The sequence below is a fragment of the Lepisma saccharinum genome, chromosome 18, assembly GCF_977018435.1.
Source record: "Lepisma saccharinum chromosome 18, izLepSacc3.1, whole genome shotgun sequence".
Taxonomy (NCBI): domain Eukaryota; kingdom Metazoa; phylum Arthropoda; class Insecta; order Zygentoma; family Lepismatidae; genus Lepisma; species Lepisma saccharinum.
The window spans coordinates 16,218,451-16,236,588 of record NC_139246.1 but is presented as its reverse complement, the minus strand read 5'-3'; the positions used below and the strand labels follow the sequence as shown (position 1 = coordinate 16,236,588).

The following is an 18,138-nucleotide window of genomic DNA, read 5'->3' as shown; positions in this document are numbered from 1 at the left end:
GAGAACCGTCGCTTCACGATTACGGAGTTGAGTAGCATTTTTCCGAAGATATTGTGATCCGTGTTGCATGAGATTGTCACGCAGCGCCTGCTGTTCAAAAAATTGTGTGCCAGGTAGGTGCCAAAAAACCTGACACCCCAACACAAAATGAAACGTTCAGGAGCAGCACTGACATTCCTGCAACGGTACCATGATGACGGCGATGATTTCCTCGACAGGATCGTCATGGGCGATGAGACGTGGATTTCGCACTTCACCCCGGAAACCAAAACCAAGCAGCAGTCAATGCATTGGCGGCATAGTGGATCTCCGGTCAAGAAGAAATTCAAACAGACGCTGTCGGTACAGAAAGTGATGTGCAGCGTGTTTTGGGACAGGAAGGGCATTTTGCTCATTGACTTCCTCCCCAGAGGTGAAACGGTGAACGCTGACCATTACTGTGAAACACTAAGGAAATTGCGACGTGCCATTCAAAACAAGAGGCGTGGCATGTTTACTGCAGGTGTTGTGCTCTTCCATGACAATGCTCGTCCATATACGGCTAGGCGCACAGCAGCTGTTTTGATGGAATTTGGCTGGGAGTTGTTTGATCATCCACCTTACAGTCCTGATCTGGCTCCCAGCGATTTTCACGTTTTCTTGCACCTCAAGAAATTCCTGTCCTCCGGTGAGCGTTTTGGCAATGACGAAGAGCTGAAGACCTCTGTCACATGCTGGTTAAATTCACAGGCGGCAGAATTCTACGACAGTGGGATTCAAAAGTTGATACCACGATACGACAAGTGTCTCAATTCTTGTGGTTGCTATGTTGAAAAATAGCTCAACCTTTGCTGTACCTGTTGCCAATAAATGGTTTCCTGAAACTGTGTTGTTTTTTTTTTTTAAAAAAAGGGAAACTTACTTTCTGGATGTGCCTCGTACATTGCACAAGGGCAAATCAAAAAGTCATTGCTATAAATTTTTCTCAGTCGAAATAATAAGCATGCAGAGAAATCAAAATATATGAATTGTTCTATGTATTATGCACTATTTTTCCACATAGTCACCACAGTGTTTCAAGCATTTGTCCCATCGCACCACTAGTTTGGAGATGCCACTGTTGTAGAATTCGGCCAGTTGATCTTGGAACCACCGCCGGACAGCAGTCTTCGCTTAGTCGTCGCAAATGAACCTCTGTCCTACCAGCAGTGGCGTAGGATGGACATTTCGGATGGGTACGCCAAGTCCGAAGGAAGAGTCGGCCCTTTCTTGCTTAATAATTTACTTATGGTATTAGTCGCCACAGGTATTATTTGCCTGAAGTAAGCTGGGTTTTCAATAAAACATCATCATTGCATGTTTTAGCTACAAAATTAGATGCCTCACTATGCCACAGATGTTTTGAACTCTGGTGTTCTATACGTTTTTTTATATCTTTCTGCATGACGCAAGTCATTAAAAACCTACCTGAATCACAAGCGCCTCTGCACAACAGTAGACGTCATTGTTGTGGGCGATCCAACTACTGATTGATTTGGTTTATTTTATTTCACTTTTCTACCACTTTTGGTTAATTGCGAATATGAATATGAGTGATGATATTGATGAAGAGACACTGACAAAGAACACAAGTGCTCACGCTGGGATTCGAACCAGGGACCTCTGTTGTCTTGGCGCACTGTGAAAAGCAGAGTGGATGATCCAAATATCGTACGCTCTACTGACGTAACAGTGCCGATTAGTAATTCAGACCACTGTTTATTACATCTTGAGAATGCTGATAAACATTTTAAAATAATTTTCTCCAGAGACCATTCGATGTTAAGAGTTTTCAAATAAATGCTAAACATTTCCATTCACACAATATTAAGTAGTTAGATAATAACGAAAAAAATACAATAAAAAATAATAGTTTTGTGGGTTAAGTGGTAGAGCAGCCACAGGCTGAATTTCTACCACGAGGACTTCACCAACTTATTTGACAAAAACTGTGTTGATCTTTTAGTTTCTAATACACATCGCTGTTCATGCGATAAATTATACAATGCAATGGCCATTAAGAAGCAGTATATTTGAGATTGGTAAAGTTACGTCAGTCAATATTGCGTATTGTAGCATCACATAGCACGAGTTGCATGAGCGTGAAGACCGAAGAACCGGGTAGGAATTCTGCCGCTGTCGTCTGCTTCAGAAGGCAGGAAGGGTCACATGAACCAATCACGGTAGACCTCTCGTATGTTGGTGTAAGAGAGCCCATTTACACGCGTGCTGTAGAAATGGAAGCTTTCCCTCCATAAAGGCAGCAAGGAATATAGGAGTCCTGTACGCCGAACCTGCTCGGCATCCGACCCGGAAAGGCATTGAAAAGAGATGCTAGAATGAGTGTTGAGAGTGGAGCGTTGCAAGCGGATCGCGAAAAATAGCTATTATAATGGCATGAAGGTCAAACATATATGAAATTAGTCACGTTTTACTTTATAATCACAGCATTTAAGCATTTTTGAAATATTAAATCTGGGAACGCCGGGCATACGGGCATACTATAACGCTACGCCACTGCCTACCAGGAACTTCTTCAGTGGACCGAACACATGGAAATCACTGGGGGCGAGGCCTGGAGTATATGGTGCATGCTCCAGAGTGCTCCAAGAGTGTTCGTCACTTGCTCTATAGAAAATGAATAACACTTCGCTGCTCATACGATGTGGACGTGTTGAGTACTACAGCCATCTTTGCAAACTGACAGCAGCGCCATGCCTCGGAGCAGCTGAGAGTAAACACTTGGCAGTTCCAAGAAAAACCTATTGCATTGAATGTATATCTCGGTTTTTTAATCACACTAATATTTCAGCTGAAAAAAAAAATAGGGGCAAAACTTTTTGATTTGCCCTCGTATATCCAATCATGGCATGTAGTGATGCTTCACTTCAAAAAAGTGTAAGTTTAAATGCCATTCAAGGTAGCACATGGAGAGAGGTGAAGTTGAGAATATTTCACATTCTTGTTGTAGTTTGGAGTCGAAAACAAGTGTGAGTAATTAGGAAATAATACTTCTGGACACAAGGCTGAGATGCATACCCATAGATCTAGACCATGAGCCATCACTGAACAAACAAGTATAACTTGCAACTTTAATTGCAATATCAGCATGAATTGAAAATTATTCAAAGTGATATTTATCACATATCTCACTTACTTGATTCCTGTATGATGTTATCCCAAATTTCTGTAAGGTTTGCAACAATGGTCTTGTGGATATTTACATTCTCTGAAACTGAAACACACATCTGCATTAATTTGTAATTTATTATAAGCGACATCATTTCCTAAAACTAAAAGTTTATGAATTTAAACTTTGTGAATATGACTGATCTAGGTGAAGTGTTTGTAAAGAGATCATACATACAGTAACATAAAATGTACAATATAAACTCTTAAATTGACAAATATAATATTTTAATGTAAAAGGAAGGTAACAGTACCTGCTAAAGTTTTTGAGGAGGTCCATAGAGTAATCATCTTCGTCAGAAATTGCTGCTTTGCAAATGAATTAGCTGCAATAAATCAGTACAAGGACATAAATAAATATATGCAAAATATTGATGTGTTTTTGAAGAGAAATAAAAGGTCAAATTTTTATATGATTATGATAAGGATGCAATCAAGATCAGTGTATTTTAAAATCAAAAGTTTCTGTATGTTTGGAAGTTAATTTTGTGTTGAAATTATATGCACATATTTAAAACTGAGAACTTTCAACTTTTGTTTTTCAATAAACAAGAAGTCGGAATAGTTATCACATGAAATTGATACCTATCTCTATAATACAACAGAATTTTTTAGCATTATATGATAGTAATAAATTCAACAATATTCTCGTTTGCATATTGCTTAGTTTATATTAGTTCATAAAATACGTTGTTTTAAGTTATTTTATTATTCAGCAATTGTTCCTTATTCATTTCTGGCTCTAACTGCCTCACACATGTACATAAATTCTCATTCATTCTCATTCTCATGCACTAAATTTAGATATACTTGAATATTTACCTGGATTTGGGCTCTGAGAATCCCATATACAATTTATCCTCGATATGAATTCATTTCTAGCATGTCCTTCATCTGCAAAATTACAAAGATTGGTACACATAAATATACATTTTAAATATATATACATTAAAAATGGAACAGATTAATTGGTACTCTATCTGTATTAGGTGCTGAGGATTGGTGGATTGGTTTGTAAGTAAAATTGCTGATAGTATTAATGTGATCCAGTAATTCAATTTTTTTCATTTTTCTTCACTTTTTTGCCAATATTTGTTATCATGAATGAATGTGACATTGAAGTTTTTCATGAAACATCTGTAATATGTCAGATTGGTTTAATATGCAGTGCCTCCAAGAAGTGCCCATATTCCTTCATTTTTCGTGTTGTGACCATGTTGAAAATTGGCCTGTATTTGGTTGCTTGAGAATGAATTTGTGTGAGACATGTGTGTGGGTGCATGAATGACAACACATGGGGCAAACGATGTACTGTAACATAATGTGTATGTTGTAATGTAAATGAATAGATATATATGCTACAATAAATAAATATGCCATGTGTATCAAGGGGTAATGTGTATTATGTAATATAATCGAGGGGTATGGAGTATTCTCTGCATTTATTGGTGTCAGTAATGTTTGTTTTTATGTCTATCTTGTGCACAGAAAGGCTAATCAGGACTGGACTTATAGTTTTAAGTAGGATCCGAACCACTATGTGCCTCCACTGCATATCAAACTTAGGACCCGTTGATTACAAGGCAATGACATTACCACTGTGTCATTGGAGAGTAATGCTTATATCATGACTTCATTGGCATCAGTTAAATTTCACAATGGTCCTTCCCAAAAGTAAATATTTTGAACCAAAAGAAGGAAAACCAGAAGGGCTAATGTAAAACATTGAGAACGATAGAGGAAATACTTTGCCTTGGAGGCAAATTACACATACACAACCTCCATTCCCTACCAGTGCTGCCACCTAGTGATGCGGTCTGGTACTCATCTCTCAGACATGTGGCTTACCCCAGCCTGACCTACATATCCTGTAAGTTTCATCGCTCTGTCACTTTATTTTGCTTTTTCATGGCATTAATCCAGTTATTTATTGACCGTACCAAATACAAAAATGTAAAAATGAATGGCAGACTATGTCATCACCCATCTTCTTGTACAGTAGTTGTGCAATGGATTGCCATCCAGAATGTGTTAATAAGTCCCACCCCTTCTTTCTTGTTTCAAGTGTAAGACAATATACAGGACAATCACTTATATACTAAATTTTTGGATACCTGTGGAATTGTAATACAGATTTACAGTCATGGAAAAAAATGCTTCCCCATACAGCCTTAATACCAATAGTCCTATGAGGGAAGCATTTCTATTCACGACCGTACACTCATTGACACTTCCACATTGGAAGTCAAAGGGGTAGGTACAATGCTGAAGTGCTAATGACATATATAATGTAATTTAAAATTAGAAATAATGTAAATTGTGGACTTACCACTTGTGGCTATATTCTTGAAAAATATTTCCATCATTCTATTAACGAAGAAGTAATGTCTTGCTTTGGCAACTGAAACGGAAGGGTGATTTCACAAGATATGAATTCATTTAATTAATTTATTTGTGCTAATTACTTCTTAAAGAACTTTTCAGTATATTTGTACCTTGTGTTTGTACCTTCACCTTTCTGCCACTTTCTGGATAATTGGAAAATGAATGATGATATGATCAAATTGATGAAGGGACACTCGCAAAGCACACCCATGACAAACTGGGAACTTTGGTGACAAGATAGAAAGTTGTTCACTTGACATTGGCCACCATGTTTCAGTATATTTTAATGTGCTGAAGTGGAAAGAACAGGCATTTGAAATTGTTTAAATATTATCTTACATAATGAAAAATCATTTAAGTTAAAATTTTTCATACATTCCGATTCTAAACTACTACGAAACTATATGTAATTTGTCAGACAAATGTGCAATTTTGAACAATTGTAAATTCTAAAACAAAATTACTCTGTTGTGCAAGGAAGTGAGAGTAGCTGTAAATTTATAAAATGAACTGAAAAATTAACAAGTCTTAATTTCTAATTTTGTGATACATATTATTTAACTTGCCTCTAGAGAAGTTTCCTAACTCCATTTCCAACATTTGAATATAGTCCATATTTCCTGCAAATAAATTTGGATAAATAGATTGCCTGCAATCATCTATTTCATTTTCATGTGTCACTGTGCATTGGGAAGATAGATTAAACGGCATTATAACATGGAGATGAGACTACGTTTACTTAAGTTTTAATTTCAATGCATCTTTCATGCCCCAATCCATATTTGAGGGTTCACTATCACAGACAAATTACTGTTATACATGTACTACTGAGCTTCAAGTGTATACCACTTGTTTTGTCTGTTTGATTGTTATTTGCTCGAGCAAAGAAGCTTTCAATTTCGTATGCTATCTAGCAGTGTTTGTGCAAACTATTTGGTGTTCGAACAAAATCCTCTTCCTGCAGCACTCTCCTGGAAACTCTTTACTAAAGGTAAAGTAACATGAACGTAGGACCCCACACACTCATAATCTTTGCCATTTATGGAGGTGATGGGATCAAGCCAAGTTCCGTCTACCTATATCACCCAAGGTTGCCCTCAGGTAGCTATTTATTAGGGGCTGGGTGAACCCCATAGCCACTCCGTGCAAGGGCATTGCTTGAAAAATTTCCAACTGAAGGGCGGCTCAGTCGGTAACACATTTGACTACCATGCTAAAGGTCCCGGGTTCAATCCCTGGCCGGTTCAAATCCAGGAACTTTTCTAACGTTGGAAGTGGCCCCGGTATCCACCCAGCGTCGAACAACATGGGTACCTGGGGAAAACCCTGGGGGGTAAAGGCGGTCAGGGGCATGATGCTGATCACATCACCCCACTCACGACCGGATAAAGAAAGTGTGAGGCATTACCCCCACACCCCCTATATGCCTTCATGGCGTGGTGCTAAGCACAGGGAAGCACTTCACCTTTTTTATCATCTTCCCCCAGAATTGAATCCAGGTCTCCCGTGTGGCAGTCACACACCCTACTGATTTGATCTCTGTTCTGGAAACCATTAACTATTCATATATTTAAAAGTGTATAACTTGAATTTAGTGTTCAAAGCAGGATACTATCCCCGAGTTGAGAAAATTTTAATAAAGCATCCCCCCCAGCTAGGATGATTTGCATAGGCATCCCCCACCTACAGTAGTGTCTCCAAGTTGATCCATATAAGCATTCCCCCATCTATACCCAAACTGCTTGAATTAATATTTGAATTTATGCGCTTCAAAACAAATTAATCATTTTTTACAAATTCCAAAGAAACAATGATGGAAAATCATATTGGTAAATCCCACTATGACCCTTATTCCCTCTAATCTGCCCACAAATCAATGGGGAATAAACATATATTACCTGACCCTGGAACTTTTCCCATCTCAGATACAGCTCTACCTGGAAGCATAGTTTGTGGCAATGTAGCCTCCCTTGCAGTCTGTGGTTGTGTTTGCACTTCCATGATTGGTGCAGCGGTTGCCACTGTCTCTGCCACCAGCACTCCTGCTGGTGTACCAACCATAACTGATTGCACCATATTTTCCGGTGACATAACCGAACTTGCACCAATGGCATCAACAGGCTGGATACTTGGCAATGGTAAGGCAAACTGCATTGGTTGATTAATTCCTTGAGATATTGATTGTATCATCTGCTCCGGAAGCATACCTCCCATGTGGGTAGGCAAGAATTGCTCTGGTGAAATTCCCATTGGTGTCATGGGCTGAACCAGCATTCCTTCACCTGCTTGTAACATGTGGCCCCTTTCAATATTGAAATCTACATTTGTATCCATTCCACTAGGCTGTTTCATGTAGGACTCTGGTTTTGGTTTTGTTCCTACTGGTTCCTCAAATTGATTTTGGGAATCCATTGTTGTTGCTTGTGGAGCATTCACCACAGGAATATTGTCCTGCTCTGACTGTTGGAAGTCTGTTGGAGAAATGTGCACTATATTATTTCCTACAGTGGAAAGTTTCTTATTATCATTAAATTTGTAACAGAACAGTTCATTGTATTTCACCACATAATCGTCACAGATTTTATGCCACTTTCTTTTTTGCAAAAAAATGGTGTGCGATGATTTTGCGATGAGTTTTACAAAAAAAATGTGTTGGTATTACTGACACTTAAAATCATTTATTACTGTCTTTGGGTAAAATTAGGATGCATAAAATAGTAGTGAATATACCATATCACGCCTAAGGCGTGATCCAAACCCAGGACTCCGGATGCCCTAAATCGATAAGCTAATCACGTCATAAAAGGGGTCCCGCTGAAGAGTTGGAAAAGAGCTTCTTAAAAGCAAATCATGCCAGCAACCTTCGGTAGAGTTGTAAAACTCCACTGACACTTCATTAGGCCAGAAGAATATGAAATATAGTAAATCAGCATTATGCCCCAAAATCGTGGTTAAAAAGGATGCGATCGAGTCAACGGTTTTAGCATTCGAAAGTTTAAATTCCAGTTAAATAGTCCACACGAGAATATCTCACGCTTTGCCTTCAGTTTTACGTCAGATACAGTTGTTGCGAGTATGCTCCATAGTTGTCATTATAAAAGGAAAGAAAAGAATGAACGATCGGAAAGTGATATTTTAGAATACCGGACTATGCGAGTATAGGAGCCCGGAGTTGCGCTCCTCTGTTCGTTTTTTTTCCAGGGTAGGATCACGTCGAAGCAAGGACTAGCGGAGAAGAAAATTTCAACTGTGCTACAGGTATGAACGTTCCTATGTCATCTCCTCACCCCAGCCTGTCCAGTCAATTGAAATATTTAAATCAAATGGTTTAGTGTTGTTCTTATTTCACAGGGGTGAGCCCCTTGCTTGTTTGATACAAATGTACCTCTCGCAGCCAGTATTTATAACAACAGGCTCTCAAGTAGCCTGAGCGTTGATCGCCCTAAATCTACTTGAAATTTAGATGATACGTTAAAATTGAATAGCCCAAATCAACGCATATCATTTTTTATGACAGTTAGTGAACATTTTTGCAGTCTGAAAAAAAGTTTACACATTAGTTATTATTGATTTGTTCATTATAGTCAAGATATTACACTTGAGAACATTTACTAGAGTGTGCTACGAAGTACATACTTACAAAATGTAATCTTCCTTGTGCAAAGATTCCACGCCACTATCACTTTGTTTCAATATCTGATGCATTGATGTGACGATTATGCAATGAAAGGTTATAAACCAATTGTTGGACTGTAAAAACAGGATGCAACCATTATGCAGTGGTGATGATTATGCGGTGAAATACAGTATTCTCCCATGTTACCTGGTTTACTGCTGGTAAACCAACATTTTTCACATACATACATGGAAATTGCAGGAATATTTGAAGTTGCCGAAATTCTGTTTTTCTTTTACTTGTATCCCTGCATTGGTGTTTTATTTCTATTATATCTAATTAATATGTCATAAATATATCCAATAAATAAAAATTGTTTCGGTAATCCAGGTCAAATTTTGAGAATACATCACTAACAGAATAGTAATTAAAAATTAACTTTTTCAGTAGTTCAAAACAAATAATTTGTACATTAGATTCTTACAATATGTTTGTACTGGATTAATTATTTAACATTGTTTTCCAACCTCTTCATTCTTTATCCATTGTAAGAATGAAGGTAATGTAAAGAAAAATCACATGGCTTATGACAAATAGTTCCTTCCCTACGTGTTAGTTCCAGTGTTATTTTGCCCATGAATATATCAGTCGTAGCTGTACAACTCATAATATAATCCCCCACAACTTCAGTAGAGCAGCTACATTGAGTGGTGTGGCTTTACGCACACACACACTATATTCCTACATGCAAGATTCCTGCACAGCTGCTATTCGAACCACCAATAGGATTTCTCAGAAGCAATGTGTATTTGTTTACAATGACTTCATCCTTACAGTGGACAGACAATAGGGAAATTGCAACAATGGTGACGAACAGGGGCGGCGCGTGTCTTTCCAGGCAGGCAGGGCACATTTTTCTTTTCGGTGGGGGGCAGTTAACCTCTATGTTTCTCTTTAAGGTTTTTGAGAAGAGTTCCTTGACATAGAGTAAGTAAACTGTTCAAACAAAGGGTCACTATTTGGAATGAAATGTAACAAATTTGGATGAAGATATCTCTTAGTCGCTTTATCTGCAGTTTATCTTCCATTGTCAATGAATTGAAAGGCGTAGATATTAAAGTTTCTACATGATTCAATGTCATTTTAACATGAACTAGCGTCGCAAAATGTCTACCAAAATAATGAAAAGAAATATTCACCAAGTATCCACTAATATCAATAACTAACCAGGAAGATGATGCAGCGTTAAGTTTAGTTAACAACACTTTACATTGGCCATGTACCCCCAACAAGTTTATTTATACTTATAAAGATAATCTGCATGTCAAGTTGTCTGGAACACCGACACAATCATACAAAAAACACACGTACAGTATGTGACATGGCAATCTGAGGATTATGCTATGTCTTACGAAAACATGAACTTGCTTTATGGTCTGAACAAGTTCTCATTTCCGCCGTCAGGTGTCACTGTATGCACATGATCGCCTCTAGCTCGCTTGCCATCTGGCGACGCTTTGCCCAACTATTTGCATCGAGCTGCTTTCCCTAAACTCTCTACCCCAGTCTTCACGGTAGAAGCCGAGGAAAACGTCGTACATACATTGTTATCTGCATCGTGGCAGACGTGCAGCCTTGCATTTTTCTCGACATGATTCAACCACCATTGCGACTTGCCCACAAAGGACCATGTGGACTAAGGACTTTGTACATCTGAAAAAGGGGTAATATAAGTGCATTTTTGTTAATTACTAGAACCTTGGTGAGTTGCAAGACTCATAATCGCGAGTGCAGTTACAAGAACTTTTGGCCGTTTTTCCTCGTTTAAAAATTATAAAATTTTTGACTGACCCAATTCTTACGATACATGTGACCTTTTATATGGTATCGTAGCTAACGTTAATGATCTTCGGCCTCAATTAGAAACAATGTGGCTCTTTCTATTAATAATTTGTGAACAATCATTTTGAAACTGAACCTTTAAACAAGACAATAGCGTAGGAAACTAATACTGCTTTATCAATTAACGTATGCACGAAAATTTTGTGACTATTTTTTACTTTCTCTGCGTCTGCACATTCTTAAGGAAGTCAAATATTGAACTCGTTTTGTGAGTGAAACATACATATGAAATTTGTGCACGTTCAGGAAAAAGTGACGTACAAAGAAGAAAAATACGTTTATCAGCATGCAAATCAGCTGTTCCTAACTTAACCCTAGTAGTTGTTGATTTTGATCAATTTTTCCTGCAGCATCATCAGTATTAAATTTGATATTAAATTTGATAATAGAAAGGATTTAGTTATTAAGTGAGTAGTGTGAAAAGAGAGAAACGAGTTGATATGAAGATTGTTAATGTTTTTATTCAAACTACCTGTTGAGTAGTGCTGTGCACTAAAGCTCTTGTTACTTGTTGATTATGAATAATTACGCTTGCTTCGCGAGCATGATTACATTAAAAAATATACTGATTGTTGATGCAAATGTTTATTGAAGATTGTGCATTTTGAATAATTAAAAATTTGTGCAACCCGTTGGTCGAGTTGTTTAAAGTAAAAATGTTGGTTGTTTCACGTAAAATGCTTGCAATAAATAGCTTGTGTTATTAAAATTAAAACAGCTGTTTATGTTATTGAAGAAACCACCTGGTAACTGTGACTAAACCTGGAAATATAAATAAAAATGCTTTACCAAGGTTCCGTATTTGTAGAGCATAGTGTAGTGCAGTTTATTTATTAGGTTAATTATTGCAGTGCATATATGATTACTCTTGTTTAAGTAAATGAAATGATTATTGTGTACACTTAATGCAATCATGCACAATTGAGTCACGGCCAGTAACAAGCATTAATAAGGAGAATCAGAACAATAAAGTGAAAGGAATTGTATTTTAAAAGGGATTCAGATTAGTTAATCGCAAAACCAATTGTGATATGTATACTTAACGGCGTCCTTCGGACATTCCCGTTCGGTCCCTTGTATAAGAGCTCTTTCCTTCTTTGTCGTTTGCATTAATAATGCTAGTACCCTCCTAGTTTCATGCAACATGAGAATGAAAAAGGATTTTTGTGATTTGTGGGTGCTTGCTTGGATTATACATCATTTGTGTTGACATTACAATTTCTTTCTCCGTGAATGCACATCTTCCAGAATACCAATCGAAGTGGTCAATACTGTGTATCTAGGCAGACGTCACAAGTAACTATAAATTCTTTCACTCGCGGAAACTAATTACTTCATAAGTGATCAACACGCACACAGATGGATTGCAACGCAAACTCACACACTAACTCAAATCCAAATCTGTATACAATGGAAAGGAAGGAGGATCTTTTTGAAAACACCAAGGGACTAGTTTGTGCAATAAAAGTGTTGTCAACTTTTCAGGTTGCCGGAATAAGCTCGAAGAAAAGCATTCGGGGGATTCTTTTCTAGCTTACTGCTGCATTTTACTGAGGAAGGTGAAACTACGAAGGCTGGAAGAATGAATGAAGTGCTTGCCAAGTGTTGGAAACACTGAACGGTGAACGAGGCAAACATGAATGGGCAGGGCACCTCGTCCCCTGCCCAAAGACGGCTACGAATTTTGAGCTTTTCCATTGTGAGGGGATACCGTCCCTTGCCTATACTGTAAATCCTTGGATCAGTCAGTGACGTCACGTCTCAGGGCAGAGCTGAGATCGGACACTCTCCAACAGGACGCAGAAATATTCAAACCTTGCACAGGGTGCACACTCTGTAAATCTGGTGGCAGCAATGTAGGAGTTGAGGGAAATAACAAAAAATTTAGTCTCTTCAGATGAACTTTTTATGTTAAAATTGTTGTGGGGCAGTGCCCTAGTTGCCCTTTATCACTGGTGACGAATACTGTATACATGAAAGTACAAACTCTGTGAACACCCAACCCTAGATTGGGATAAAGTGAGAATGTTTGGTGTTGATTGCATTGCTGAGCATCAAGTATTCCAGGTCTGAGCCCTGGCCTTGGCATGGGTTCCTTTCTGAGTATCTCTTCATCAATTCCATGTAATCACCATCTCGTCTTCATTGTTGCAATTAACCAAAAGTGGTAGAAAACAGACTTAAAATTTTAAAAAAATACAAGAACCTTCGGTGGCAGACTCTAACCTTAGTACTCAAAAGAGTCCATTAATAATCAGGCTACAAAATGTCGAGATTTGGTTTTGTATTGCCCACACTGGGAGGTTTGGAAATGTTGGATGTGCAAACAAAATTCAAAAGAAAATCTCCAGCATGAAACTGAAGATTGATCTGCAAAACAATTCAGGTTCAGCCTACAGAAATGCTATTCTGGAATCCACTTACTCTGCAAGGAATACTATTCAACACACTTGCACAATTATTAATATTGAGGCAGTGTGTGTGATAAGAATGGTATACTTGAGAGATATTTAAAAATATATGGTCATAATAGAATGCACATATCTAAGAATATTAGAGCAAAAAACTAGGAGAGATTTCTACAGTACAGTCACAACATAACACACATGATAAAATTTGTAACATTCTTGAATTATGATACACATACTTATTTTTAAAAAAATATGAATTATAAAATTCATTTTGAATACCTGGTATCCCAAGATTAACTTCATCCAAAACATTTGAAATTATTAAATGTATATCAGCTTCATCTGAAAGAAAACATAATTGTTTAAATGCCTCATTTAGCAAAATGAGGATGAAAATTTACTAATGAAACTAATATTTACTATTTTGAAAATTGATTTCTTCTCTCTACTTAATTTCTGATGCATGCATATTAAATGATAAGAGTCCTTTAGAGAATTTCATACTTGTATGAATGTGGTGGGTGGGTAGATTTCATATTCAATTATTTAAATGAGTGTGCCTTATACCATGCTTATATAATGTGATTGCGATTATAATTTTTTTTCACAGCAAACAAGCAAGGGAACCTGGCTGTAATTTTCTTGATTCAAATTCTACCACTTGTTTGAATTTGCTATTAGCTAAAAATTGGCAATCTGGTAAAAACTTGCCAGTAATTGTAGAAAATATAGGCAGAAAAGATATCTTAAAACTCTTCATTATTACACTGAAACATGAAATTTGAATAAGCCATTAATTACTAATATAGATGAACACTTAAGGGCATTCCAGCATTACGTGTGTGACATTTCACACATGAAACGTAAGGTTCTAGATATTAAATTGGATTAAACTATTCATAATGAACTGATTTCATAGAATTATGTAGGTCTTTGTGATGTCTGCTAACGAATTTAAAAAAAAAATAGCCTGTCGTGTGTGTGTGACTTTAAAAATTACAGCAAAATTTGACATCATTTGTCTGTGAAGCACATAGGCTACAGATGCTAATAATTTTTGTTGGTGAAATATGCAAATTTTATGCATTCACAAACATTTAAACCTGAATGAAATTAAAAACACTAATAATTTTCAGATTAATTCATTTTGTTATTTATGTGGAATAGGACCACTTTCCATGTAACGCCCCTCATGTATTTTGAAAATTTATACATATTTTTTCCTTTCAGTACTTACTTTGGATTACACTACTGGACCATGCTTTCATCATTTTTGTTACGAAACTATTTTTAGCAGTTTGATTGCCTTAAAATATATAAAAGACACAAAATATTAGCAAGAGATAATTTGGTTCTTATTACATATGAAAGTAAACTATGTCATTACATATGGTGCAAAAGTATATTTTTATAATCTGATCAGGAATAATCCAATTAGAGCAGAATACAAAAAGGGATGTATTCTACAAAGAGGAGGTTATATTCATTCAATGAATATGATTAAGTAACATCACATGTAGTTACTTGACTTTCTGGAGAATAACTATTTTATAACTTTATAAATGGTTTTATAAAATTAATTTATAATATATGTATTAACTTCTATTGATTTATCCTTTGAAAGCCTTAATTAAAAAAAGAAAGTACTCCAGTACTCCAGAGCAGTAATTTTGAGTGACTGTCTGAGGGCATCAAAGCTAGGATAGTTGCCCAATATATCAGACACAGCAACATGATGTAACAATGTCAGATTGCACTCATCCACCATACATTTCTTAGTTGCCACCATCCAAAAGATCAGCCAAAGTGCAATAAGGAGTGATGAGTAGACCTCGAATTTTAGGTTTTTAACCTTTTTTTTCCTTTACAGGTATGTAAGAAATAAGAAGTTATGTCAGCGTTTCGTTAAAAAATGCAACAACTGGTGACGTTTTATAGTGGCTAAAAAAACTATTTTGCTTGTTTGAACCTATTTTAGGTTTATGCACCTAAATCAAGCCTTTTTTTAGATTTTTATATGATTTTAAAGGTTTTTACAGAATTTTTATGTCACACAGAAGCATTTGCTTTGTTTGGTCACGAAAAAATTCAATGACGAACGTGTTTGAAACGTACTCTCTGTCGATTTCCCTTCCTCCAAGTCCACGGTGCTTTTTCAAAGTTGTAAACAAAGCAAAATGTCTGGTGCCGCTGTTACCTGTACAATCCAAAGTGGTGTGATATGTGTGGTCTTGCTCCTTTCACATCACTTCGGTGCTTTGTGGCATTCACGCCTTGCAAACTAATATTTCAACATTGAAGTTTGCAACACTGACGATTTTTTTTTTTTTGAAAGATTATTTTCAGCATATAACATGATCCTCGCAGACAAAATTGGAAAATTTTGACTGTGGATAACATGAAAAAAGATTGTTGCGTAACTATACGGCGATGTGTGGATTTTAATAATAAATGTCCAATGGTAAATTCTGCCATCGTCGTAAGGTTAGGCAACACACACAACGTTATGCTAGATTCGGGACCTAGGTGTCCCATTTTCATTGCCGGTAACTATACCTAATCAGCATTTTTCAGGAATTTTGAACTATTTTAATTTTTTTTAACCTACTTCAGGATTTTTCAAGCCTAACTTAAAATTTTTAGGACTTACTTTTGAATTTTTAGAACCTATTTTAGGGTTTTTTGAACCTATTTTAGGATTTTTAGAGCCTATTTTAGGAACCTAAAAGCACACTTTTTAGAACCTAAAAATCCAAGGTCTGGTGATGAGCTAATACGAGGAGACAATATCTAGTGGCTGCTCATTTTGGTTACAGGGAGAACAACATCTGACGGCTACCATGTTCCACACATACACATTTTCACCACTGCAATATGCATTGTACAGGGTGGCTCAATAAGTCACTTAACACCCTCAGTACAAGGCCACTGCGGAATGGAATTTGAAATTGGTGATGAAAAATCATTATCTGGGCAAGGGGGAATCACATTGACGCCACCCACACGGTCGGCGGCCATCTTGATGTCCGCCATCTTGAATTCAACTTCAGAATTTTAAATGTTAAGGGGGTCGTGCGACATATCAAAATGGGCTAGAATTTCACGAGAAATGCAATAAATGACGTCACTTTGATCTCGATGCATTACCAAAGCGCTAAACAAATTTTAAGGCATTTTTCTAACACCTCGAAAAGGAGCAAATTGGTACAAGAATTCAGTCATAACTTTTTACTGGTTAAAGATACGTCGAAAAAACCTTCACCATTGCATTTCTCATAAAATTCTAGCCTATTTTGATATGTTGCACAACCCCCTTCCCATTTAAAATTCTGAAGTTGAATTCAAGATGGCGGACATCAAGATGGCCGCCGACCGTGTGGGTGGCGTCAATGTGGTTCCCCCTTGGCCTGATAACGATTTGTCATCACCATTTCCATGTTGCGTGCTGCTGTGGCCTTGTACTGTTGGTGTTAAGTGACTTATTGAGCCACCCTGTGTATGTGTGCATTCAACTTGTCGCTATCAGATGATGGGAAGCTGTCATAAAGTACCTCAAGGTGACTTGCAAAGCTCTCACATCAAGTTTCACCATGTCTTATCCAACACACAAGACCAGCCTTACAACACACAAATTTGCAGATAGGAAAAGTGTCAGACAAATCCAAATGTAGCACTCCATATTGAAATTCTACAGTATTCGTTACATTTCTATGGAAACTGAATCAACAATTTACACAGTAAATTGTTGCTAATTTAAGTGAATAACAGAGAATAAGAATCAAATGTAAGATTTTTTATTAGTATGCTTAAGAATACTGTAAATATAAAAAGAAAATATGTGTTTATAAAATAATGATATGCACAATATTATTTACCTGTTTGAGGTGAATATGCATCCCAGATCAAAGGCAGTTCTTTTTTGAAAATTTCCCGTGCTGCTTCTTTATCTAGACAAAAATAGAGTTCTAGCTAGTAAAATGTTATTTACAAGTTTGACGACTGAATTTGATTAAATTGCTAATGAAGGTACAGACAATTCCTTAGAGGTGCTAAAATATTTGCAACTTATACATACTTAGGCTTAAACGCATGTGATTTTTATATGATGAAAAGCTTGCAGATTTCTTCAAAATTGTACAATTAAATAATTTAAATTGTATTATGTAATATTCCAACATAAGTAAGTTTATTTGCAATGCTTTACTTTTATGTTCTCTGATGTATGTCTGATGACTGTAAGTTATTTAGAAACATCAGTTCAGTTCAAGACACATGTTCCATGCAAGACAATCTCAAACACATTGAATGCTGGTGCCGAGACTGGAATCTTAAAATATATCCTGAGAAATCTGTTCTTATGAGGTTTACCCTCAAATCCAATTTTACAGCACCATCCTATAGATTATGCAACAAAATTATCCCGTTATGCCCTCAAAACCTATTTTACAATGTGCATTGTATTCTTGAATATGGTTCCTGTATTTAGTCAATGGTCTGTGATAGCAATATAAATAGAAGGAACAAAGTGATAAATTTCTTCATCAGAATAGTCAGACATAGATGTCCAGCCCTCTCAAACTTTTCCAAACATGAAATTTTATCAACTCTTCAAATTCA

The 18,138-nt window shown here is 36.7% G+C and overlaps 1 protein-coding gene across 30 annotated transcripts in view; it reads right to left on the bottom strand.

Annotated features, from left to right (window-relative positions):
• Positions 1 to 18,138, bottom strand: part of LOC146002413 (uncharacterized) — a 562,931-nt gene that overhangs the window by 41,992 nt on the left and 502,801 nt on the right. For all 30 annotated transcript variants that reach the window (XM_083140199.1, XM_083140200.1, XM_083140202.1 and 27 more), the window contains 9 exons: positions 17,397 to 17,468; positions 14,759 to 14,827; positions 13,801 to 13,863; positions 7,491 to 8,063; positions 6,159 to 6,212; positions 5,537 to 5,608; positions 4,030 to 4,101; positions 3,462 to 3,533; positions 3,176 to 3,253 (listed from right to left, as the gene is read on the bottom strand). In XM_083140199.1, the coding sequence (XP_082996325.1) occupies positions 3,176 to 3,253; positions 3,462 to 3,533; positions 4,030 to 4,101; positions 5,537 to 5,608; positions 6,159 to 6,212; positions 7,491 to 8,063; positions 13,801 to 13,863; positions 14,759 to 14,827; positions 17,397 to 17,468 (1,125 nt within the window). The remainder of the gene's footprint in view (positions 1 to 3,175; positions 3,254 to 3,461; positions 3,534 to 4,029; positions 4,102 to 5,536; positions 5,609 to 6,158; positions 6,213 to 7,490; positions 8,064 to 13,800; positions 13,864 to 14,758; positions 14,828 to 17,396; positions 17,469 to 18,138) is intronic.